Consider the following 27,624-nt stretch of genomic DNA (forward strand, 5'->3'; position numbering starts at 1 on the left):
ATGCGGTTTCAAGGCCGCAATATCCGAATCAAACCTTTTCAATGTGATGCCTGTGTGTGTGTGTGTGTGTGCGTATGTGCCTATATTCGTTATGATTCTTTCGCCTCCATTATCTCGCGAACCAATTATGACATTAACACGTGGCTGAGCTTTATCGACGCGTAATCGAACTTTTAAGAACTGTTTTCAGCAGAATTGGTTGAGCCATTTTTTAATAGTAATAAAAAAACTGGAAGCAACTCGATAAACAAGATCTCAAAAGTGGATGAAACTCATCATTTATCTATGGAGATAATGATCGTTCCAGAATAAGCTGCAAGACATGTTCGTAACATTATCTATAAATATTAACAAGACCTTTTTATAACTTTTTATTATACTAGGAAGTTTTTAATGTGAACCTCGAGGGTGGCACCAGACTCTTTATTTTCTTATAAAAGTGGCCAAAAGAGAGAATCGCCTCAAAAATCAGAGATTCCGGTCCAAAATTAGAAGTTTGACAGCCCTTTTTGTACTCTTGTTATTTCCAAAAGTTCGAGGATATTTGGGAAAAGAGAGGATTGTGACGTGGCCCTCGGACTTCCTCAATCAACGCCTATGAATTTCACACGAAGTAACTGTATTTTTCTTTAGTGTAAATCTACCTTTAATGCCTGCGCTCTTAAAACTGTTGTTGGTATGTGTTTTAAGTTTCTGTTTTAAGTTACTTAACTTAACTGTCCACTAAGTAAAGGCGTGTAGAGAGTGTCGCCATCATACAGCGATCAAAACGAACAGACTGAGACATATAATAATATAGAAGAATACACCGCACAGAATCAAATACATATGTGTGCATTGTAGTGTGCGCTCATAGTCATCATATACCAACAAAAATATTAATAATATTGTGCGCGTTTTAAAAAACTTAAATTTAAGTGGTGTGCGGTGCGTCGACGGTTCAAGCCATACAACAGTGTGTTTTATTTTTTATAAATTTTAAGTTTTATTATAAAATTCAGGTGTGTAAACATATTATTTTTAACAGTGTATATGTGTATATTTTATGTGATATTTATTAAGCAATATTAGGGGGATTTAAATTATTTATTTTGGGTGAGCCTATTTTTAAATTTAACAAAAATTCTAATAAAATAATATTTTTGAATTACGTAAATTGTGTGAAAAGTTATTAAAGAAAATATATATCAACAATGGAACAAATCACATCAATGCTTATAAGACAAGATTCTATTTTTAGATATTGTAAAAGACGTATGACCTTATAAAATGAACCGTATTATTAAATCAACTTTTCTTAGAATTTCGTTATGCAAAACATACTTACTTTTACTTATTAATATAATACTTTTATGGTCATAAGAAATCTAAAGTAAAAAATTTGAATAAATTAAGAAGGCCGCGCGACAATTGATTAGTTTCTGAGTAAATTATAGTTTTGAATAAAACAACCAAAAAATTACATATTTTTCTCTATGATTTTACACTAAAATTGGCGAATAAAAACGGTAGCAAAAAACTGAATCATGTCAGAATTACAACATATAAAAAAATCAACTAATTTTATTGAAACCAACCACCTTTGCATATTCCATTTGTGGCCTCTTTACGATGACAAAAATGCGATTGTCGTCATCTTTTTAAATTAACAAGCGTGGGTTAGTGTACAACAGCTATTGGTGATAAAACAATAAAATAATATTATTGATTTCTAAGAAATCAATTTATTGTATAGTTATCAATAACATAATAATTAAAAATAATTATCAATTATTTGTACACCTGATGTAACAAAATTTTCTTAATTTTATAACAACAATTTTAAACATTGCTAATTTAGGCAATGCCCATTTAAAAGTAAAAGTATATAGATTTTGTTTAAAATTGTGTTCACTGTGCCAAATATAGTAAACCCACTAACCTTGGCCAAAATTTTATGAACATTTTTCAAAGTCAATAAATTATTGATATAATATTATAAATATTTGGTTTTGATGATAAAATTTAACAACTAATTATTATTTATATATCAATGATAAGAAAGACCAGTAGACGGCAATTATTTTTATAATTGCAAAAAATACATAATAACAAATGGGTTTAAAGTTTGCTATTATTTTTTTTTTTTGAGGTGCAAACCTGTTGAAAAATTAATGGTATTCATTGATTGAATATTATTCAATTTATTATAATTTTATTGCACTTGTTTAGCATCAATTTAGTGCGCCAAATGCCTAATAATTAGTTTTTAAACGCAACTACTGCTACAGTCAGTATCTAACTACGGCTAAATATATTTTTGTATTCGTATCGTTTTTTTCTTAGTGGAAAGTTGATGCGTCTCAGTCCTATGCCTTTTATCTGTTGAGTTTAAACTCTAAAAACTGAGAAAAGAAGAAGTGTTGCCATGTCACTTTTATAAAGATCGTGTTCTTTAGTGAATCCTATTTTTTCTCCCAATTTCATATCTGTTTAAATAACCGTAAAATGTTCGGTTGTCAAGCCATGAGCGATTTTGTAAGAGATGATTAAATATGTCTTAAAATTCAAATTTATTCGATAATATTCGGTAAAAATTATCGGCAAAGTAAATAATGTACAATTCTTTAGAAAAATGATACGAAAATGCATCGTATTTTTACAGGAATCGAATAAAATGGAATTAAAGAGTATATGTTTTTGAATATAAAAATTTGGTATATTCGTTATTTAACCAAAATTTTACAATTGCCGCTTACAAACAAATTCATATTTCGAGAACGAAAAACAATGTAGTTATGAAACTTATGAAGGATATAGTTAAGGAGGATCATCTTAGTGTATCAAAAAGTGTCCGTAGAAAAGCATTAAATAAGGATGGCGCTGCTATAGCATAAGTGTAAATTTTAAAAGAAATGTTCATAGTAATACAGGCGGATAGAGAACTAAACAAGTAGTTACTGTTAGAGAGGTTCATATCAAACACACTTTTGCTACACAAGCGCCATTCTGGTGAATTCTAGAACTGTTATTTAATGTTTTCAGCTGAATAATTTTTTTGCTTTGATCTATTTAAGATTCTCTTACTTTTACCTATGATACAATCAGTGACTGGTATTCCACCAGCCAAAGTAGTAAAAGAATGAAAATTTTGGTTTTCTGGGTATGTATTTGTTCCTCGAAGTGTAGAGAAGAAACCCAGGTGATTGGACAGACGAATTCGACCTTTGATTCGACGAAGTCTTGAATCTCTTGACCTTTAATAAACCGGTGAAATTCGACTCTTGTACCTTTCAAGTTAATGGGAATTTTTTTTCTGATTTTCTTAGTATGTACTTGTCCCTCGCAGTGTACAGAAGAGGCCCCCATGTGATTGGATAGATGGACTCGACGTTTAAGAAAGGTCTCGAGTCTTCGGCTTGTAGCTTCAGGGCATAATCTTCCTTTCCTCTACTTTTCATATATAAAACGCACATCAAATTGAAGTGAAAAATAAGATTCTCTAAGAAGCAAATAATTTTCATAAAAGTGGGCTGACACATGCCATGTGTCATAATAAACATTGAACTATTTTCCTTTTACAAATGTTCTTGAATTTCTGATTTTCATGACAATACTTCCGAGTTTTAAGAGTAATATCTGGATGACCGAGCTTCGCTCGGTTATTCGCCAATAGATGTCAGCAAGAGTCATATTTTTCACTTTAGACTACTCAAACGCCTCCCTTTTGTTATGTTATAATTTGTATTGTATTTCATTAACTACGTTATACACCAATAGATGTCTGATGAATTTTTCATGAAAAGACGGATAAAAGGACATTTCTGATGATTGAAACCTAGCTAGATCGACTTATCGCCCCAAAAAACCCCTACATACTCATTTTCATGAAAATCGTTGGAGCCATTTCCGAGATTGTTGATATATATATATATATACAAGAATTGCTCGTTTAAATATATAAGATATTGAAGGAGTGCATAATGAGCTTCGATAAAGCCTATAAGGATCAAGGATAACAAATTTACATGACTGCAAATATTGTCGATATAGTGTATTTTTAACGAGACAAAAAGTGTCACAGTGACGTGTTTTCTATACCGATCAGTATATTTTTAACAATGTTCAAAAATAAATCGTAAACAATAATTATTAGTAGTTGTTACAATTAGTTCAGTATTAGTTTTTAGGCACAATTACTTAAATTGAATGATCAAAGTGTAGTGTAGGCTTTTAATAATATTATTTTTAAATTTTAATACATTATAAATGTGAATCAAGGCTATACATATATTAATTACAATAAATATTACTACATTCAGTTAATGCACCCACTCTTTACAATAAAAAGTAATCATGAAATGTGTCTGCATTTAGATTCGATTAACTTCTATAGCAACTATCACTAATACTTTATGTCGTTAAGGAAGTTGGAACAAGTGCTTACGAGACTTGCCCAGTTCTAAATTATTTTTAATGCTCTTCTAGAATATCCCTAAACAAAATTAAGAATACTGTAACTGCATTTATGTACAGAACTTGTTGTTACCCTCAGACTGCAATTATGTACAGAACTTTTGTTACCTTCAGGTAGGTAATAGAAAAAGATATATTATATAAAACATAATAGTACCTACTTTCTACTTATGAAAACTAGAAAATGTGATGGAAAAGGTATTCTACATAATAGAAATTTTATCTCACTATTTAGATTTTCTTCCCTAAACATAAAAGTTTTATCTCAATTTTAAAATTCCTGTGTAGAATTGCACAAAATTCTAGCAATTTGTACAGTTCTATAAATTAATTTAATTTAATTATGGCAATAATAAAATCTAAGTTAGAAAAATTTATATTTCCAATAAAAAACAAAAGCATTCGGTATCAAAATATAAGAAACATATTATTATTAAAAAAAAACCGTAACTCCGGTGATCTATAAGCCATAACACATGTAAAACACAATTTGAGCCAAAATAATATGTTAACGGCCTCCACACTTACATGCAACTTGTATTTGTAAACTTGTTAGCAAACTATCGAGTTCCGTGGTTATTTGGATTTATACAGTGGAACTTGGTTAAGTGTGACCTGGATAAATGAGAAACCTCCATAACTGAAACTCTTGTTGAGGTCCCAACACTTTGGCACTGAATTGCCTCTGTTAGTGGAACGAAGCAAACTTCTATATCTAGGATTCGTTCTTACGATTTTATCATCATAGTTACCTGAGACAGCTAGTGAATTTTACATGCATCAACCTTTGTAACTAAGAACTGAGATAACATCGTTTTGTTTGTTTACTTATTTATTCTTTTTCTACTCGTAACTTCCGCAATTAACTAATTTTGAGCCTAAATGACCTTCAGTTTTAGTTTTGCCTTATTATCATACGGGTATTTATTTGAAATATGCCGAAACGATGGCTCAAATCGTTATCAATAAGTGAAAAACTGAGGTTAATATCCGTTTATGAAGGTAGGAAAACACGCGATGAAGTCTGTGTCGAATTTAATATGCCAAAATCTACTCTTTGTAGAATAACGTTCCGGTAAGGTGAACCGATGATTAAAGAAAAGACACAAGATTTCGCGCGAAGGCTCGAAATTGATTTTTTTTTGTAGCAGCGCACCTCTATAACTGAATTAACCTGTATTCTGATCTCTTTTAATGGAACTCTCTATAAATGAGACAAATATTTATTTATATCTGGATATCTGTGAAACTGGGTAAGTGGAATACCACTATAAGTTTGTAGGTGCCTTAATGCCCACTTAACCAGGTGCCACTGTATTTCATTTCCTTTAGTAATTTAATGGTTAAAAACCATCATGGGATGGAATAATGGAACAAATACCCAACTGCCTTAAGTTGTTAACTGTTTCTTGATCCGTAATAAATAAAACTGAGAATTGTAATTTGTTTGAGTTAAAATATTATATTACTGCAGTAGGTAAATAATAAACAAAGATTTTGAAAAATAAAAGTTTGTTTTCATATCGTAATCTGGTCCGTAGACGAAGCACAAGCGACTAAGCATAGATGTATAGATTGGCTTCTTTTGCCCTCAAAGTCAACCAAGATTGACAATCAAGATGGTATGGTATGTATAAATAATTGACAATCCGTTTTGTGATTGGCAACCTATTTTTGTGACTGTCAATCAAGATCATCTCAAAAGTTATGAAGAATAGAAATTATCAAATCTATTATGATGTTATGTCAATCAAATTGATTATCTATCTATAAAATTGAAGAGTTCAAAAAAAATTGCAAAAAAAGAATCACAATCTTCAAGATTGCCATTCATTGTTGCCTGTTTTTGAAAAATGTGAATCAAATTGATAATCAGATCAGATTGTGAATCTTGACTGTGACAAACTTTGCAGATAACAGACAATTAAGGTTTTAAAATGAAATAATCTGCAATGACTCTTCAGGTTTTTGTTAACAGATGTTCAAAAATTTTGGAAAACTCAACTATTGCATTATTTAGAATTATTTTTCGCCTTGAAAATGACTATACTCATCTTTTTCCAAATGGCTCGAAAACCTAGAAAAAGTACCTACCTTCGAAAAATTGATGTCAGCAAATAAATATACATTTGGGTGCGACCACGTTCATCCACCGGCTATTGAAGTGAGAATGAAAAACAAGATTTTAAATAAAACCTATTTAATTTAGAAAAACGGACAAATGAGGACAAACGGCATACACTCAGAAGAGAAATAGTTTTGTTTTAAATTATTCACCATCGTCAGCATCGTTACTGTTATCATCAAAATCGTCATATTCAGTATATTCATCACTTATATCAGCACTAGCACTTTTTTGAACACTAGGGCTTGTACTCTTCGAATGTTTACCATCTACCTCTTCCCTTTTTTGACCTAGTGATCCTTCACTTGCACTTTTTTCACCAGTATCAACAGATGCATTTTCTTTGTCTTTATCTTCAATATTATTATCATCAAATGCTTCATCAAAATTTTGATTCAGAGGAAAACTTTGATCATCAAATTTATTTCTTTGTTGTAGAGGATAAATTTTTTTTGGGCGTCCAACACTACGTTTTGCTTTATTTATACCTGTGGTTTGTATACGACGTACAGGCAATTTAGCACTTAACTTCCTTGGTTTATTACGAACTTCTGTAATTACTTGTATATTATCAACTAATTTACTTAATTGATAATATTTGCCACGTTTTTTATTAATTAAACCAAATGCAACTCCAGTTTGTAATGCAGTTTTTATATTCGATCTGATTGCAACATCTGGTATTTTATATTCATTTTGTATATACTCACGAATTTGGGTCTCGGTTGACCCATCTGGATCGTGTAAATCGGTCAATGCACGACATACTAGTTCTGCAATTACAACTTTTCTGTCATTAGACATTGCGCTTTTCATTATATGAATAACATGAAACTTATATAAATTTAGAAAATATTTTGATTTTTGTTATTAATTTAAATATAATAAATTTTACAGAAATTTAAAAATAGTTTACTTAAACTTAATGATAACAAGTATAATAAAAAAATAAAGTGTCAATTTGGTAACCTAGGGTAACATAGATTAAGCCTCCTTTTCGCGATGACCCTCGTGCATTGCCTCAGTTAATACGGTACTCGTAAGTTGTAAATGAGTTTTAAGATAAAACATAGAGAAGTCCAACAACACCAAAATCATCCAATTTTAATAAATAGAACGCAAGATATGGCCCAAATCGCCCAAAAATTTATTTTCCAAAATGACGGCGAAAGGGTTAATTTCGCGAATACTCAAAGTCAGATGTAAGGCCTCCCAAGCAATTCCCTATCGAATGAATAAATAAATAATATCTAATGTCACTTTGGGTCAGTACGCAACCGTACTGAATTAATCTGTTTAGACAACAGAGTAGAACTCAATAAAAGGCACTAATAATACGAAAACAAATGGCAAACAAACTTCTTGTCGAAAAATTTCAAATGTTTATTTCTTTGAACCTAAATGTCGCTGTAAGTTTCAAACTTCGTGGAATAAAATTAAAAACTTAAACCCGATTACACAAAAAATGAAAACAAGCATAAAATATAGAAGATCAAAATTTTGATTTTATTTGAAAATCAAAAGTATGGACCTAGCTAGTTTCTATTTATATTTATTTTTGTATTAATTTTTAATTTTGATACTCATGATAAAATAATTTTAAAAAATTTACACCAATTTGTGTTAGTATAGTCTTTGAATAGACAATCAACTAACCGCAAATCATTTAATTAGATCACGACTAATTTCTTGTAAATAATGATTGCCTCCAACTATATAAAATGTTTTTTGTAAGAAAAGTTCGTAAAATATTAACGTAATTATTTGCATAATCATCTTTAGCCTATTGAAAACTCTGAACAATTTAGAATACCTACTACTAGGACTAGGACGTACAAAAAAGTTGATAGGGAAGAATTATATTTGTGAATCAAAATTCATTATCAACTTCGGGAATGAACTTCAAAAACGAAATTTTATATGAAAATGTGAAACTAGGGTTGCGTGGTCCTGGGCACTTAACCCGGAGTGACCAATGGAATAAAAATACCGGATTTTCAATGAAAGTTGTTCCTATTTCTAAAAAAATTTAATGCATTCAACTACCTTATTATTTCGAAAAATTGGCATATTTATTGTGACCTTACGTCTCGTTTTGAACGGGACTGTCTCGTTTCTGGATATTCCGTCTCAGTACCCTTAAGAAATGCTCCTGAACGCAAAATTGTCCCGTTTTCAGCTAAGAGAGGACTAAACAAAAGACAATTTTTTAATTTCCAAAAATTATATTAAATTGGAAAACGCTTCATATCAATGACAAACTCGCGTGTGCCGAGTTAAAATTGTGTGTCACTATAATTTAGATAGTACTTACACCAACGAAAATCCTGCACAATAATCTAGGTTGGGGTCCGCGCGAAGTGCACCGGTTTGGCGCGACAATTTTTCAACACTCTAGGGACACCAAATTCATAAGCAAAGTCTCGTTTTGAGTAAAAATATTACGTATTAAATGAGAACTAAGAACTAAGAACTAAATATTGACGTATAACTGCTAATTAATTCTCCCTTCAATATTTCCAAAACCCTTTCTACATTAACATAAACGATACAAATGCGAATGACATAATCATATTATTTTCTTTTATAGATTCAAAGAATATTACACGCAATATTATGTGTATATTAAAAAAAAAATGAATTCATAATATATTTTGATTAAAATAAACAAAAATATAATAACAAGATTTTTAAAACCATAATTGGTCACGTATTAGTAGGGAAATAAATATTTATACATATTTAAGTCTGCTTTTGGAAGAATTATTTTAGATATATATATTATGTATATTCACTCATAGTGAATAAGTTAACCGCATACTGTATATTTATAAAAATTCATCTTAATTAATAGTGATTAATTAATTTATTTTTAAAAATATTTTTTTTTATATTCAATTGTGTGTGAGTGATTCTATAAATACAAATCATCAAAATACTGAAAACCATTGATTATGAGTCAATACTTATCTGGTTTAAATCGAAAAACTGTGGCTCGAGTTTATCGAAATTGAATATTTCCGCGAATTTCGCGTTTTTTTTTGACAATTGCTTTTCGTTTGTCGTGTACGTTAAAAGAAAGTTACTGACAATACAGTATAAAAATCATCGAAAAACATGAACATCAAAAATCTGTTTTCCTAAATTTGGCCATCGATTCGCAATTTTAACTTATTTCTTTATTGCCAAACTTACCTTTATCAATCCTCAAGATGAAGACAAAAAGATTCATAGAAATTTGGCTTCATTATAGACTCACGATGATAAAAAATAAGTTATTTTTAATAATTGAATCGTAACCACAAAACAAAGCGCTTGGTATTTTAGAACGATTTCTTTTCGATTTATCCTTTATTTTTCAATTATTTTCTGCAACTGTCAACAGGCGCGGATCGAGCCCTCAAAAAAGGTGATGGACGCGGCACAATCAGCCGAAAATCGTACAAATACGATTTGGAGTGTGTACTCGCTCATTATCGGTACAGTGTATTCCTACAAAAGAGATTTTTATGTCGCCTTGACCAAGATTTTGTATTCGGCCACGTGGGAAAATCTGAGGGGCGAACATTAGTAAATTAATAAACCTGTAAGATGTTAGTTTGTTCGCTCACAAAAATTACAAAAGTTAATGTGTGTGTTTGTGCACATCACAGTGTCGTCACATTTAGACTCTAAACTATTAAACAAATTTTGATTAATTAAACGCCAGTATACATTTTATATTAAATGATTGTATTTAGGTGCTTACTTAAATAACAAATTCAAGCTTTCGTTTTCTTTTCGCGAAAGCGTTTATAATGTCATCGCTATCCAGATATTTGAGAGAGTTAGCCCGAATAATCTTTCCTGTTCCATTGAACCACGAAACCAAGATTTTACTCCGCGAAGTATAGAAAAGGATCTCTCTTCGGTAGCTACGCTCACCGGAAGAGATGCCAGTATTTGTGAGAACATTTTTATATTAGGATACAAATCTTGGTCCCATGGCGAAATTTTTTCACATTATGTTTTCCATTTGGCCATCCAGAGTCGGTATTCATTTATAATAGTTGATTTACGATCATTAATGAACCGCCGGTACACCTGAACAACTTTTTTCACCGCCTGGATATCGATATTCTAGTTTTTGACAACAACATTTAGTGCAGGTAGTAAAACTCCCAACTGAAGTTGGTCGAGTATCTCCGAAGACAATCTTTGCCCCAAATCATTGATAACAGAAACTAATAGGGATATGTAAATTTAATTCCGAAAGTACTCTTCTACCGATTTCGCTATGATTTTTTCGATTTTGAAATCTAGATACTTTGAAACGAATTTTTAAACAAAATAAATGTTCCCCCCAAAAATTATCAGATGAGGGTTGAGTATAAAATTAGGAATTAGTCTATAATGGACATGCCCATCATGCCCATATGGGTGGATCCGCCACTGACTACCAACCGAGCATAGAATTCATTTCAATTTTAAGATCAATTTGAGATACTAAAATTACTAGAAAATGATAGCAAAATCTATGAATAATGTGATAAAATCTAGAAAATAAAAGCGATTTATAGGGATATTTTGACTTTCCCAAACTATTTTATGATTGTTTGAGCTATCTTCACCGTTTTTTAAGATAGTAGAGACTTGGGTAGAGTGCAAAAACACGACTTAAACTCATTTAATCGACACATTGGAAACTAACCTTCCTACTCCGACTATCATGCTCTGAGCGTACCACCCTGAAGCACGGTTATAATTATTGTTTCTGCCGTCACGTAAGTATTGCACCTTTAGCAATGCTATTGATTTATTGCCAACCGCAATAATTCCACTCTTTAGACTTCTCCTTGTATTCATTACCATAATATTTTTATCTGCTTGACAAAACATTGTTAAGGAATGAATATTGAAGCACATATTAATATTATGTGTAGGACTTCGTCAGTAATTTCAAGGCCGCCCACTTGCAACATAAACTCATAACTTGTGTATGCTAAGTAAATGTGTGAGTGGTGTGTTTGTGTTTCTTCTTTTTATCAATTTTTGTGTGTTGAAAAAAAATCTTGTCCTTACCATATTTAGTCAGTGGTACCTTAAGTCAGTTGATTACTTCCACTATTTTTAAATAATTAAAACAATTTTAATGCCACCACTGTATTCTGCATCATTATTATTGAACCATTCTTCAACTACCAATTTTTCATTTCGTGAGCTGGAGTTCTTGCCTATTAGTACATGCCAATAAAGCAGCCAGAAAACTTACTTCATACTTAACTGCATGTCGGCAAATGATGACAAGTGATTCCAAGAAGATATTGGGTGGTAATTTTAATAGTTATTTGTTACTAAATACGACAAAATAAAGGATTGTCAGATCAATTTTGTGAGTACTAAATCCACCATTATTTTAGTTATAATTTTTTCCCCAGGTTTTAATCAAATTTTTGGCTATGATTTTAGTTCCTAAAATTCCAATCCTGATTGGATTATAGTTGTATAAAAGAAGCCATCTCACAAACCTATCATTTGCCGACATATGCAGTTATAAAATCTTTTAATTTCACTCGCCACGCAGTCTATTTTCAGCCATAGAGTAAAACTTTATTTTCATTAATTTTATTTTTCGAAGACGCGATCCGAAATATTAAGGTGGTTAAACTTGCTTTTAAAAAATCTCACAAACCTATCATTTGCCGACATATGCAGTTATAAAATCTTTTAATTTCACTCGCCACGCAGTCTATTTTCAGCCATAGAGTAAAACTTCATTTTCATTAATTTTATTTTTCGAAGACGCGATCCGAAATATTAAGGTGGTTAAACTGGCTTTTAAAAAATATTTTATCTCTTCAAATTTCTTAAAACATCAATACTCCACTAAACGAGGAGAAACAAAGATGAAATCTGTAAATTTCGACCTATAGCACCGATTTCGATGAAAATTTGGAATTAAGCTTGGTTCACACTCTATATCAAAAGTTATATGGAGGCGAGTGGCGTATTTACATAGGGGATGGAAAAATATATGTTGAAAATACAACGGGAATCAACAGAGAGATGAATTTTAAGCAAGAAGTTTCATATAAGTATTTTTCGAAAAGTCAACACTTCCCGAGTATTATTCTTCGGAATATTCAACGTCAAATAAATTGAAAACTGGGCATTTTTTGAAAAAAGTATATCGTACACTTAAAGTACCTTGAAAAACCTTAAAAACGGAAAAAGTTTGCAGTCATTTACACGAAAATTAACAGAGTTATAATGAAATAAAAGTTGCTCGTACCTTATGTAAAAATTAAAAATGCGAATTTTGTCATGATAATCGGTATATGGGTATAAAAAAATTTTCTAAGCAACATTTTCTAATAATTTTTTTTTCGATATCTCTAACCATCTCTTACGCTAGGCAAAATATCAAGAAAAATGTGACCCATCACTCTATTTGACTGTGAAAAATTATAAATCGATATTCCTATAAATAATGAAAATATGTGAATTGCCTCATCTTAAATGCGACACACTGTATGTAAAATATCAATAGCTACATTTTCTGAAAGAAAATTCTATAAAAAATAATTGCCTGTGTAATAAGAGGGTATCAGACTGGATAAATTAAACTGTTATTGTCGTAACTTTTGAGTGAGCAATTAAAAAATTCATGATTGATATCATAATTAATTTGTTAACATTTAATTAAGCGTGCTACACACGACACAATTTATCCGGACTAAAAGTAAGATTCAAAAGTAGAACCACATATTTTTTCTCATTTTTTTTTAAACCATAATAATGATAACTATGATAGAAAGTAAATTGTTTTTCTTCGCACCTAGAAAAAGAGAGTGCATATCTTTAGATAATCTATTTGCTAGGCAAGGATGTATTAACTTCTCCGTGTATGTTTTTCTAAATATCAATAAATTTTGTTCGTCTGACCACTTGGTATCCATAATCGATCAGATTTGTTAATTTGACCCGATAAGTTATACTGTGTGTAGCAAGTTTTACCATAAAAAACGTTTTTATTAAAATATAAAAATTAAAACTCTAATGACCTTAAATAAAATCGTTTTAATTAAAAGACTTTTAAAAAATTTAAAATATAAATGACCCACCATTTGCAAATATTTATGTAATATATCTAATTACTACATTGTTAAATATTCAACCTTGGCCTTACTTTATTATTATTTACTGACTATTAGCTCTTTATATTTATTTATACAAAATAATTTAAGATTACGTCATTTTTATTTTAAATATATAAATGTGAATAAATTATATTATTTATTATTTCACTTTTTATTACCTATATATCTTGTTGAGATGTTTTATAGGTAAAAAAAAAACTGTACACTGAATAGCTTTTATTTATTTTTTTTTTTTTTATACATGAAAAACAAGTTTTTATTTTCACTTCTTTACAAAAAATAAAACATTTACATATAACAACTTTTAATACATTTAAAAAAAATATTATCGAAAATCTTCTAGAAAAATGTATTTGCCCAAAGCGAGCAGGTAACTGCCACTATCTTTATAAATTGTGGCCTATGTTTTATTCTGATGTATGAGTTATATTATTGTAAAGTTTCATTAAAATCCATTCAGTAATTTTCGAAATCGTTCAGCGGAGCGGGCAGGTAACTGCTATTTTTATAAATTATAGCCTACGTGCTATTCTGATGTTTAAGCTATATTATTGTAAAGATTCATTCAATAATTTTGGTGTGCAAGCGTAACAAACAAACAAACTCACATTTATAACAAACTAGTGTGATACCCGCCCACTTCACTGGACATAAAGGTAAAAATCACCGCTTTATAGCCTCCACCTTTCTTGGAGACAACAAATTTAACAAATAAACAAACAATCATTCTTACTTTCACATTTATAATATTTAAGGAATAGATAGGGATGTATATGAAGAGACTTTCCCTGATTTGTTAGGATTTTGATGTTTATATCTTAAAAATCGAATGCAAAAATGAAAATATGGAAAGAAAACAAAATAAATTTATAGTTCAAGTAATATTTCAAAATACCAACCCTCAATAAGGCCTATAAATTTTCTATATACAGAGAGAATTTTTTAATCCCAAAAGTTTTGACATATAGGCAATTTCTGTACACAAATATGGTAAATATAGTATAAAAATGTCTACAAATGTTAAACTTGAGCAAGTACAATTTTTTTTTTTTAATTTGGTTGATTTTTATTCGCAAATAATTTCCAAAATTTTTTTTTACTTAACTAGTTTTATAATGAGCAAATTAAAATATTTTTATATGTAGTTTGCCATTAAAATATTTATTTGTGTGTGTGACTGTCTGTCTGTGCCATCGTAGCGCCTAAACGGATAAACCGATATTGATTTTTTAAATTTCCTTTGAAAGAAAAATTTAATGGAGAGTTTCCAGTACGAATTCAAGGTTCCGTACCCGAAAAAACTAAAAACTTGGCGAAGATCTTCAAAATCGGTTCAGTTTGAATAAGCTTTAATGAAAAAAGTAATTTTAAGGTGATTGTTGTTAAATATGTTTCAAGTGCGACTTTAGGGTTCCTTACTCGAAAAACTTGTAGAGATTAATTTAAATTTTGGAACTTTCACTTGTTTATTTTGTGGTCTTATCTTGAAATTAAGAAACTTTTTACTTGCCTTTATTTAGAACAAAAAGAAACACAAGCGCAAACTATAATAATTTTGATACTTAATTTCGAATTTGATGACACTATACAATTACTATGATCCTGAAAATGGAAATACCCAATATTTTACCTAAAGATGACACTTTTAAGTGTAAAATATGCAGTTTTTTTTTTATCGTACAGGCGATTAATTTTCGATGTAAAATTAAATAAGCTAAAAAAATTACATGTTCTCAATTATTTATGATTTCACTCATGCCTCATTGTACTTAATCGTTTAAAACTGTTTTATTGATGCTTGTAATAAATAATTCATAACAACACTAAAGGATGTCTAAGAATATAAACTTTTATAGCTATTTGAATCCCACTAAACCTACTTTACAAATGATATATTCCGTCTTAATTGTAGGTGTCACATATTTTTTTGTTGAATATACAGAGTGTTCTAGTTGTTTTTACTTGACTGCGCGATGCTAAAGATTGGCAATGTGTTTATCAGTTTATTTATGTAGTACCTCGATGGCCGGTCGGTATTTGTTTAGATACAAATTTTATTACTAATATAAGAACCGTTTAAAATGTCTCCACACAAATATGTATATATGCTCCTCAATAGATGTCAGTAAGAGTCATATTTTGCAGTTGATGTTTCAGTTTTTTCTGAAAACACGGATCAAACGTTTTCTAAAACTGAAACCTAGTTAGATCGATTTTTCGTCCCCAAAACCCTCTTTATACTAAATATTATGAAAATCGTTGGAACCATTTCCGAGATTGTTGCTCGTTTAAATATATAAGATGTATGTATGGTATGTTCTTATGTGACTTACTAGAGACCAAACGTGTGGACCGATTTTAATAATTCTTACGTCAATTAGTTTATCTGAACCTTGCGAAGATCACTGAAGATATGGCAGTAATGAAAATTCAATATAGCGAACACCAGACGCCATATTGTAAAAAAGAAAAAAAATGGAAGTCGATGAAGAATGTTAAGTGAGTTATCTTTGAATAGCTGACAAGACAAATCGATTGACGATTGAAGAGCATTAAAATGGGATCACGCGTTTGATTTCTAGAGCGCCACAAAGGATCAAACATTCATACTAAAAATGAACGTAGGCGAACTATGGTAGGGGGAAATATCATTAAATATGTATTTGAAAATTCTAACTAAAAAGTGTAAAAAAATCAAAAAACCAGACTGCCTTAAATAATAACTGAAAAGAAAAAACAAGTCCAACAGTTTACATATCGACTTTAACAGTCGGAACTCATTAAAATTTAGAGCGGCTCAACTCTTTCCAATAATGTGTCCTGACTGTTGCCATGTCGCTATGTAAACTGCTGGACTTTTTTTTAAACTGGAAAAAATTTTTTTTACCATATAATGGTTCAACATTACGGCACGGCACGACTTACGAATATTTTTACGAATTTTTGTTAAATGAAATTTATCAATTGGAAAAATAATAAACTTCCACCTTATGATAAACTCGCTACACCGCTACACCTTTTTTTTGGGAGCTGGAGCAAAATCATTTTAAACCTGAACGACAAAACTTTCCGAGAATTTTTGAAGAATATCTTATTTTAAATAAGTTTTAGGCTTGATGTCATACTTATTTGCTTCTAAAAATAGATCGAGAATACCTAAATCGCCTTAACAACACGAAAATCACGCTACCTTTTGCAAATAATTTTATGTGCAATATTTTTAATGGCCCTCTGTACGTTTACAATAAAATATTTGTCATTTGTATAAGATGGTAGCACACCATATGGTTTTAAAATTTAAAATTTTAATCAATGAAAACTTGTTCTATGTCTTAATTTGAATATTTTGTTACATTTTTAACATATTTTATTATGACAACTATTTATATGTATTGATATTATTGAATGAAGTAACTTATACAAAATGAATAATAAATTCTTATTATTTTTCATCAACCTACTTTGAAAATATTTATGACGTAATAGTTTTGGTTATTTTATATAGCCTACGCGGTTTTTGTTCTACATTCGTAATAATATTTTCAGCAGGTTGCAACTTTTACTTATAAGGAATATTCAACATTCAAGGATTTAGTTACTTTAAAGTGTGTTATAATATCTCTACGATTTTGATTCATTGAAGGGTGTATATAATGTGAGATATTTACTTGCACGAACGTGTAACTCGAGGCCCGTGCGCAAAGGAAGGGTTTTAAGAGTCAAAACCCCTCCCATTGAGAATCTGACCACATAAATTTTGAACTAACAATAAAGTCCGGTAAATTCACCCATTCATGAGACGAATTTCCACTGACAAATCAGATATCCATGCATATTTTGAGCTCTAGACATTCATTGACTTTGTCTTTGAGTCGAGTAATTCAAACAGAAAATCTGAATGTTGGCGAGGCTATCGAACTGGCTGATGCTGCGAAACATATTTTGACTGAAAGAAGAGGAAACTTTAGAGAAGGGTTCAGGAAAATTTTTAAAACCATGAGCGATATCTACGATCAATATGACATAAAATTGCAGTTGAAGATTATAGATCGAATTTTGAATTATCGCAATATCTTATCAAATTTAGCTTATCTGTCTCAATATTGCACGATAATTCCCGTGACATCTGGATCGACGAAGTTCAATTTTGGAAAAAACGCATTGCCGTACTGAGTGCCTCGAAGCACTCAATATTTGCAATAAACATGCGTTTCCAAATTTCTACCAAATGCTTCGCATTCTGACAGTTTTGCCTGTGACAACAGCGAAGAATAAACGCTCCTTTTCAACTTTGTGGTTAAAAGGCTAAACGGTTTAGTCCTCGCTCAATATACATTGCGATTTAGTCTCATTTGTCTCATTTTCAAGCGAAATGCTATTTTCCAGGTTTCTCCCGAAATTTTTTAATTACTTTTATTCTAATTAATATATTTTTGAAAAATTCTTTCCAGGGGTTAATTTTAGTGAATAATATTATCCGTTTTTACAGCCAAAAATAAAAATCAATGCCTAAACATAATTCTTAAGCTATTTAAGACAAAAATTGAAAATTTATTTTTAATGTAAAAATTAGTTTTGTAGTTTTATGGCACGCCATTTTACTATTTAATGTCCGAAAAAAAATGATCGTAATAATAATACATTATTATTATGTTATCATCATAATAATAATCATTTTCATTATGTACATAATTTTAATTCAATCAATTTTTATTATGTACATAATTTTAATTCAATCATTTTTATTATGTACATAATTTTAATTCATATTAAATAGTAAAACGGCGTGCCATATATTTCCATTATGTACATAATTTTAATTCAATCATTTTTATTATGTACATAATTTTAATTCTCTATTTCCATTATGTACATAATTTTAATTCTCTATTTCCATTATGTACATAATTTTAATTCAATCATTTTTTTTAAAATCTAATTCAAATAAAATTAACTGATTTATTATTATGTATCATCATAATAATAATACATTATTATTATGATGATACATAATAATAATACATTTTTATTATGTTATCATCATAATTTTAATTCTCATCTCTCTTTTCTCATCTTATCTTATATCAATCTCTCCTTTACTAAGATTTATTTTACAAAATATAAAATATAAAATATAAAATTTCTGATTGAAAAAAAATAATTATTTAATTTTTTTCTCGATAAAAATTAGCCTATTAAATAGTAAAATGGCGTGCCATATAGTTTCGTTATCATTAGAAATCATTACTTTTTTAATAAAATAAGAATCTCGTTGTCTCACTTATTGTTGGCGCCTACCATCGAAAGTTGTTTTTATTTCATCATATTTACTTCCATATATTAAATATAAAAAAATGTTTTAATGAATTCTCTGAATTATTAAATCACTGACGTATTTAAAAGAAACATTTAACAACATACACGCGCTAATTTGGGATTAATATGATCCAATTAAGCTTAACTTCCTATTTATATTAAGAGCTCATATTTGGAGATAATTTTCTAGGGATGCATAGCAACCTATTTTTCGGTATCGGAAGTTAAAAAAGAAGTCGATTGTTTTGACCCACCCTAATGTCTACGTACATAGATGCACCGCCCTGAATGTAATCCTAGCGGTCCCCATGTCTACTTGACATACTTTGGACTCTATAACTACTGCTAGGGGAGACCGGGTACAAAAGTAACACTTTGTGCTTTCACCTTGGTTGCTGGTTAGGTCTTAGCACGATAGTAACAGAACAAAGGGATTCAAAAATAAAATTTATGAAAAAACCTGGCTTTTGCGTTAAAATAGCGTTTTCATAAATGAAATAATATAATTTAACATTAAAATTATTTTCGTTTTCATTAAGCACATGACCCACTTATTTATATAAATATATATATATATATATTGTACAAAATCTATTTTGGATGACTGCCTTAAATAATTATCATGTTATATATAATTTATATTTATATTGAGTACTTCCGTTGAATATATCATGGTATGAAAATACACAAAAAAAAAATACATTTACCGGTAGTTCAGGACATAAGAGCGTGCACCGATTTTGGCAAAGGCAATCGAGATAATCCCGGCTTCCAAAAGTATGAATGTCAATCATTTTAAGTTTTTAGCAAACAATTTACAGCCTCGAAAGGCTCGAACTATAATATATACAATACCGTCTTACAGTTCATAGCTAGAATGGAATGCAATAAAGTCCCGATAATCAAAAATGTACAGTCATTGGAACACTTTTCGCTCCACTACAATTTCCACACCGCTGTACAAAATCTAATCACTCAAAAATGATATTGTCTGTTTGTATGTTTTATTTTATTCATAATCAATTTTTCCATACAATCCTAGTAATCAGAACAAATTCAGTAATCTGAGCACTACTCGTTTTTTAACCGCCCCGCTTATCGAGATCTTTTCCTGTATATTCAAAAAGAAAATTGAGATTTTTGGTTCTTTTTAGTCAAAATTACTCTATATACTAAGTTTTATCGAATTAAAAAAATTAATTTTTGTGTAACTTGAAATCGCACAAAATCTAGATAATTTTTTTAACTTATATTTCGAAATAAACGTTTAGAGAAAATCCCTTTTATTTTATTTGACGATTGTTTGATGGACGAATATTTTGCCAGATATTCGTATCTATATCCCACAAAAGTTGTATACTTATTATAAACCTTTAAAATATAATTTTCTTTTTATTACAGACATAAAATAAAATCGGAAAATGACGACCAGGGAACATAGAGAAATACATACACAACGAGTTGTCCAACGATCACTGTCACCACAACATACATCACAGTTGGATAATAATTTAGGTTGGTGCTTTTAAAACATAATTAATGTAAACAATTTTTGTTTTTGGGTTCGCTCTACAGTCTAGCTAGAAAGTGTTAAGTAAAAAAATAATTTCAATATACTTAGAAATAAGAAGGCCTAGCTACATTAACTTAGATCTAGCTAGATTAAGATCTTCAAAATTATGTTATTTCTAAAAGCGTAAAACTGTTTTCAATTATGATTTCTTTTTATATTATTAGATAACCTTTTAGAAGATCTCCAAAATTCTGTTTCACGACCAAATAGTTCATTAGCTGTGAATGGCTCCGGTATACATGGGGGTAATTATCGTGAATATTCTACGTCACAACGTACTGTAACATCAGGCTCAACGTTAAATAGACCTGGTGAAACAAGAATTGAATATCGTTCAGCAGCAAATCCAATCACTGTGCCATCAGAATCAACGACAATCGTTGAAAAAGAAAAAGTAAGTTCGGAATTTTGTTAAATTTTTTTCAATTAGGCCATATTAAAAACCCAATTAAATAGTCTAAAATCTTCACGTTAAATTTAATTCTTCAGGCTTTAGAAGAACGCATTATTTTATCGATGGTCATTGCCGTCTCTTTCCATTTAAGAAAGTTAGTCCTAAAATTTCAGAGCGTCGATTTTCTAGTGCCGAGCATCAATATATTATCGTTTTTTTTTTTCATAGCATTTCCTTCGTTAGTTGTCTGTATATCAATTTTGAGCCACAAACATCCATTTTCTTTAAGATTTTATTGGTATTAATGATTTGATCGGCGTAGGCGAAAAGTGTGCGTATCCAAGGCAAGGCTTCTCGACAGCTAATCACCATCCTTTGCACATTTATTCCACCTGAATAAATTATGACATACCCAGCTAGTCTGAGATTATCGATTATAATTGTCTGGCTGCTAATCTTATTGAGCAGATTTACCTGTGCATATGTCGGCTCCGTCGGATAAATCACCGTCGGGTCGCTGAAATCTTACATTCATCTTATTATACAGCTATAATTTTAATATTCTAAGATATTTTTAACTTTTATTAACAAAAAAAATAAACTTTAAAATTTTTAAACTAGTCAAGTTAAAATTAAAGAAATAAAATTGAAACTTTGAAGCAAAAAATTTCGGCTAGTCTTAATAATTTCCATGGGTGGATTGAAAGTTTGATTACGCCACTGATCTACTAAGAATAATAAGTGAAAATTATCAATTGTGATGATGATAAATAATTAATTAATTTCTAATTTACAGAGTAAAGATGGAACGAAAGAGAAAACCGTTTACAAAACAATTAAATACGAATATGACGTCTCAGATTCAATATCACCGGAAACAAGTTCACGAATGCAAACAAATATAAATCAATTGGATAATTTATTAGATGATTTACAACAAGCAAGAAAAGGTTGGTTCTCTAACAATGCTTTTACTTATTTGTTTTAACACCTCCATATGTAACCATTTTAGAAGAAATAATAAGTTTGTAGACATTGGGAAAAAATTTCGAATTTAATTTTCCTTACATATTTAGCATAGCCTGATGCAGGGGGGGGGCGAACCGGTCAACCGCCCGGAGTGGCAAAAATGTGGGACGGCAAATCCTTAAGATATGATATACAATAATCTCGATAATTTCGGGGCTCAATAAGACTAGAGCTATTCCGAAAACTGGGATGGAAAAATTCATTATAATGTATAATTAACATAAAATACTGAAAAAACACAACTGGAATAAAAAAATTTGGATTTTTTGATGAATATTTTGTGATATCGACTTTTTACAGACTAGCTAATCAAATTTATTTACAAATTAATTAATACTTAAGTCTCTTTATATAGAGGTCGTGTGAATATTTCACATTAGATTTTTTTTCTTATAACATGATAGATTTGCATTATGAGTGCCCTTAACAAGATATTTTCTTAAATAATTGCAACTTTCACATTTTAATTGTGTGGATGTATTATCGCTAATATTGTTGTAGGTATATTTGTCATTAAATGAAATGAACAAAAGTTCCATTTTTAGGGTTCCGTATCTAAATAATTTTCTTTCGATACTGACATAATCCTATAAGTTCATATCACTTTTATTTTTTACTTTTCTCTGGCTCATTTCATTTGATTCAAACGAATCTCAATTCGTAAGAAAATCGTAAAAATCGCGTTTTTTCAAATTTTACGAATTTTTTACTCGAAAACTGGAGTGTTTAGAAAAGAAGAACATTTTATGATAATTTTGACCCAATTAAATGATAAAATTTCCAGATCGATTCGGTCAATATTACTTATTAGTTTAAAAAAATAGTTTAAACAATATCCTACCGAGTTACCCACCGGCAACCTGCACTATTATGTTCAGGAGCATGTTTTAACCGAGATCCTGCAAAAATATTCCATGCGTTCAATGACGGATTTTACCGGATCTATAATGTGTTATTTTCAATATTTTAACAAAATAGGGTGGTCACATTTAAAAAGGGAAAACCAGGAATTAAACAATTTTTTCTACATATGTATCTATAAAACACCCGACACCAATTAAATATTATAAAATTTATTTAAAAATATTTTTTTACCAATTTTAATGAATAATACGTCACCCTAATCGTTTATTTAACAATACTTAATTAATGGAATAACACAGACGATCACGATGGTATATTTTGGCGTCTCTCTTTGTAAGAAGTATGTCAAATCACATTAACATTATTAATATGACAAAATAAAACAAATGTATAATTTTAAATATTAGAATAATAATAAGATGTTTTGATTTAAATATGACTCAAGGTTTATTTTTGAACCTGTTGTTTTGCAGGGACGGTTAGCATTAATACTGGCATCGATCCAGGTTTACTGTAAGTATAAATATTATAATATTCATGTAGACTCATTATTGTTTATGTTCATCAAATTACAGATTGTTTCTAATCATTTTTCATACAAATCCATTAATTAAAAACTACTATTATATAGACTGTAATTTTAATTAGGTGCGCTTTATTTTCACACTTATGTCACGAACGGGCTAAAAAGAATTTTAGGGTTAAATAAAATAAGGAGAAAATATTACGCACAAATTATATGGGGATTGTATTTCGATTGAATTTTCTGATCAAATGTCCCAATCGGATCAATATTTGACCGAAATCCAATCCCTATAAGATTTGGGCGGAGTGCTTTATTGGCGAACCGTGTGGATAACATAACGACAACTTGATTTTTCGGATCCTTCAGGTCAGAAACTTTATACCAAAACGGTTTATCAGCTTCACGGTAACCATTTTCGTACCGTACCGATTGACAGAAACTTTTAAAAAGCGGAAAATGGCTACGTTTTTTTAAAAAAGGTTATTCCAACCCTTTTCTCACTGACAATTCTCATGTCTATCATGGTATTATTCACTGAACAAAGTGGAGCTAACAAATTTTGCACCTGTTTCGAGAAAAAGAAAACAATTTTTTCGATTTGTTGATTTGTGAAAAATACGTAAATTGCATTGTCTTCATTACAGTACAACTGATATACTTTTCATCCTCTTTCCCGGTAGAAGCGAAAAATGTGACAACTTGACCTACCATCGTCGGTCTATTAGAAGATAGTTCTAAAAAAGGAACTCTAAAGAGTAAATGATAAGAAACTAACGTAATCCAAAGTGTGTTTCGCAATATCGAATGTACAAAAACCACGCATTTTTGTTGTGAGAAATGACTTTCAGTCAAGCTTTCTGAAAATTATTGTCACCTGGACATGTCGATCAAAATTTTCTACGGAAACGAACTTGTAAAACTCGAATATTTCAGATAAGGGCGCTCAAATTTCGAAAGTAGATACTGTAGGAGAAAATTCACTGAAAACATTTGGGGTTTGAGAAAATAAAAATTGTCTTCTCTTGTACCATTGGTAAAATTGCCGCATTTTAAAATTATTTGTATAATCATGTTGAATGATTTTTATTTATTTTAAATAGCGAACCAGTCGAAACATCACGAAATGTAACGAAAAAAACAGTGCAAAGAGAATTAGTTTATGGAACCGAACAAGGAGGAAAAGTAATTCGATCACGTCAACAGTCCCCTACATCTATACGTAGATCAGATCGTGAAGGCTCCGTTACCAGAGAAACAGCTTACACGATTGATGATGGTAAGGAACTAAAGTAGCAATTGTTAGTAAATACCTTGGTGCGAAAATGTTTTAATTGCCAAAAATTGAATCGGCATTTTATGAGTTCACAACAAATTGCTTTATTGATTTAGCAGACAACTTATGAAATTCGTAACTAGTTTGCTTTGAATGATTCCGCTGTGGCTTCGATTGGTGTGTGAAAAGATCACTCTAAGTCTGGCGCCTCACAAGTTTAATGTTACTTAGTCCCCGGCCTGGGATTTATTGACAACAAATAAACATTTTACATTAAATGCAATGAAATTTATTATAGGAACATACGGAGATATTCGTCACACTCGGCAACCATCTCCACAACGCATTGCAAGCAATAGCAGTAACAGTACTATCCAAAAAACTACCAACGTTAAAAATTACAGTTACAATACAAATGTACCGGCTGGCAGAACGGAAATTATTGATCCAGCTGTTTTGAATGATCTAGATCCAAGTTTATTACCAAATCCAAATACGAAAGTCACAACTACAATTAAAACATACACTTATGAAATACCCGGTACACCAGTAAATATACCAAATTCAGGTTATCCAAGTCGAGTACAAAGTCCTAGTGAGCATTATGTGTACAATGTATCACCTAGTCCAACAATCAATCGTAACGAAACCTATGAAACATATAATACGACTACAAGAAATATTAATCAAAATTATCCAAATGAACGTACAATTCCACGTGTTAGTTCGCCACAGCCGGCAACTAACTACCAGACAACTGTTTATAAAGAAGAAAATCGAAATTACTATGGAACAACTCCTCCACCTCCAGTGACAAACTATCATACTACAGTTTATAAAGAAGATGTGCGTACTACAAATAAAAGTGGTGAATTTGTACCAAGCTCACCAAAATCGAATCGTCCAAGTAGTCCTTATCGGAGTCCAAGTCCTGTAAATAGAGATTACCCACCAAAACATAATACAACAACTATCCATAAAACCGATACATATAATTCGACTTATGGCTACAATCCGAACGATCCAAACGCAACGAAGCCCGTAGGTCCTCCATACTCGCCAGGACAAAATGTAAATATCACATATAAATATACCACAAATCAAACTGTTGATAATAAATATAAAGGATATGGACCATATCCTGGTGGTAATTCACCTCATGACGATCGGAAACCATTATTACAACCAGGTCGTTTTCCAACTGATCAAAATGATCATCCAAATGGAGGTCCACCAAAGAAATTGGATGATTTAATGGCATCATTTGGCGGTTCAGAGGTAGGATCTTATATGATTTTTTTAAATACTTTTTTTATACCACTCTGTCAAAAATTATCTTGATCTTCGTAATAATTTTTTATAGACGGACGAATTCAGTGAATTTTAATTAATTTTTTAATTCATTGGGATATTTAATTCTGTCTGCATGAAATGGTACTTTTATATAAATAAAATGATTGTTCACAATTCTACAGGACAGAAAAGCGGTATCTTTTCATGTTTTTCTTTAGGGAGGAAATATTGGATACGGTCGTTAGAATGAAGCTCAAACAAAGCTCTATGTTTATATCACTTAAAATTTTGTACACCTTCCAAAGCATTTTTGACTCATTTGAGCTATTTTGAAGATTGGAAAATTAAATATTATGTTTTGATTTTTACCTAATTAGTAACATTATATTTTAAATCTAGAAACATTCTAATCGCACTTTTTTTTATAGACAACAAATGTATATAATTCAACCACAACAAATTCTGTACATCGATACGAAGATGAATCCAAACAAAAATTATTGCCAGGTAATGCAGCATCACCTACACCCATTGCCGATGCACAAAGGAAAAAAGATATTAAAGATTTACCAAAAACTAAAAATGTCGCTGGGCCACCTGTTTATTATCCACCAGGCCATGAAATGTTCGCTAAGAAAGAAGAATCTGCTGCTGCTTGGAGTGCACAGGTATGTCAAAGTCGACTATACAGCCATCTACAGGATTGCTCATTATATCATATTTTTAATCATTTATTTTTTTAGGGTGGATATGCAAGAGCATCTGGAAAATATCAATATGAAGCCGAAAGTAAAAGCAAAAGTAAAAGCAGTTCAGGTGCAGCTGTGGTTCCCGTTTGTTTACCATTATGTTGTGCAATGCCATGTGTTATTATGTAAACAATGATACCATTATTAATAGTTACGTTTTGTAAATGTATTTATCATAATATAGGCCTATATTTCCATCAACTTAAACTTGTACAATTACATTTGCAATAATTAATATCTATGGATCGATTTCAAACAAATATCTGACGCTTTAGGCTACGTAAATAAAAATATTAATAAGTGAAATTAATGTAAGTTTAGATGGAATGAAGGCCAACAAATAATTTGACATTTATGTTGTATAAAATAATTGACGAATAATAAATTTAAAAAAGTTTCATTTCATTATCACAAATTTGATCGAAACGAGAAATCGTTCATTTATTTGAAATATTTGGAAATTTCTTTGATTTTAACTGTAAGGTCGGAAACCGGTAAGGAAGGTATTTTAAATAAATTTGGATTCGAATTCTATATATTCGTCGATTATTATTACAATATAATATTTTATTCTAACAAATTAAATCATCCAAGGATTAATGTGAATCTCATTTTTATTAATTTAATTGTTAAAATCTTCCAATTAAGTTTAAGATACTTTTTTCATAAACAAATATAAAATATATTATTATTTTACATTTTTTTAATTAAATTTTATTAACTTCTATATCAATATTTGTTAGTGAATGATTCTTGCAAGGTTATACATTTACCAACGGAGGTGATACTTAAGTGTTTACTTATTTCGGCATTTACATTTACTCACGATCTCTGTCAAGTTGTTAGTCACCCCCATATAATCTTGTAAGAATCATTTACTAACAATAA

General features: G+C 30.2%; 1 protein-coding gene across 2 annotated transcripts; it reads left to right on the forward strand.

Moving 5' to 3' along the window:
• Nucleotides 1–758: 758 nt before the first annotated feature.
• Nucleotides 759–27,118, forward strand: LOC123298166. Of its 2 annotated transcripts, none has more exons than XM_044880088.1 (9): nucleotides 759–1,001; nucleotides 20,437–20,550; nucleotides 20,773–21,002; nucleotides 21,799–21,952; nucleotides 23,369–23,408; nucleotides 24,522–24,697; nucleotides 24,993–25,972; nucleotides 26,416–26,655; nucleotides 26,731–27,118. In XM_044880088.1, the coding sequence occupies exons 2-9, from the start codon at nucleotides 20,457–20,459 to the stop codon at nucleotides 26,863–26,865; spliced, it is 2,049 nt and encodes a 682-aa protein (XP_044736023.1). In that variant the 5' UTR covers nucleotides 759–1,001; nucleotides 20,437–20,456; the 3' UTR covers nucleotides 26,866–27,118. The 2 variants fall into 2 exon arrangements, with proteins under 2 accessions (XP_044736023.1, XP_044736024.1); XM_044880089.1 differs by lacking the exon at nucleotides 759–1,001 and adding an exon at nucleotides 1,038–1,095.
• Nucleotides 27,119–27,624: the final 506 nt, after the last annotated feature.

Source organism: Chrysoperla carnea, chromosome 4, assembly GCF_905475395.1.
Source record: "Chrysoperla carnea chromosome 4, inChrCarn1.1, whole genome shotgun sequence".
In the NCBI taxonomy this organism is placed as follows: Eukaryota; Metazoa; Arthropoda; class Insecta; order Neuroptera; family Chrysopidae; genus Chrysoperla; species Chrysoperla carnea.

Excerpts from the sequence above, each read along its gene's own strand:
- LOC123298166 (XM_044880088.1), top strand. The coding sequence starts at position 20,457 with ATGACGACCAGGGAACATAGAGAAATACATACACAACGAGTTGTCCAA. Across the intron at positions 21,953-23,368 it reads TTTACAACAAGCAAGAAAAG|GGACGGTTAGCATTAATACT; the intron begins GTTGGTTCTCTA and ends GTTGTTTTGCAG. Across the intron at positions 23,409-24,521 it reads GGCATCGATCCAGGTTTACT|CGAACCAGTCGAAACATCAC; the intron begins GTAAGTATAAAT and ends TATTTTAAATAG.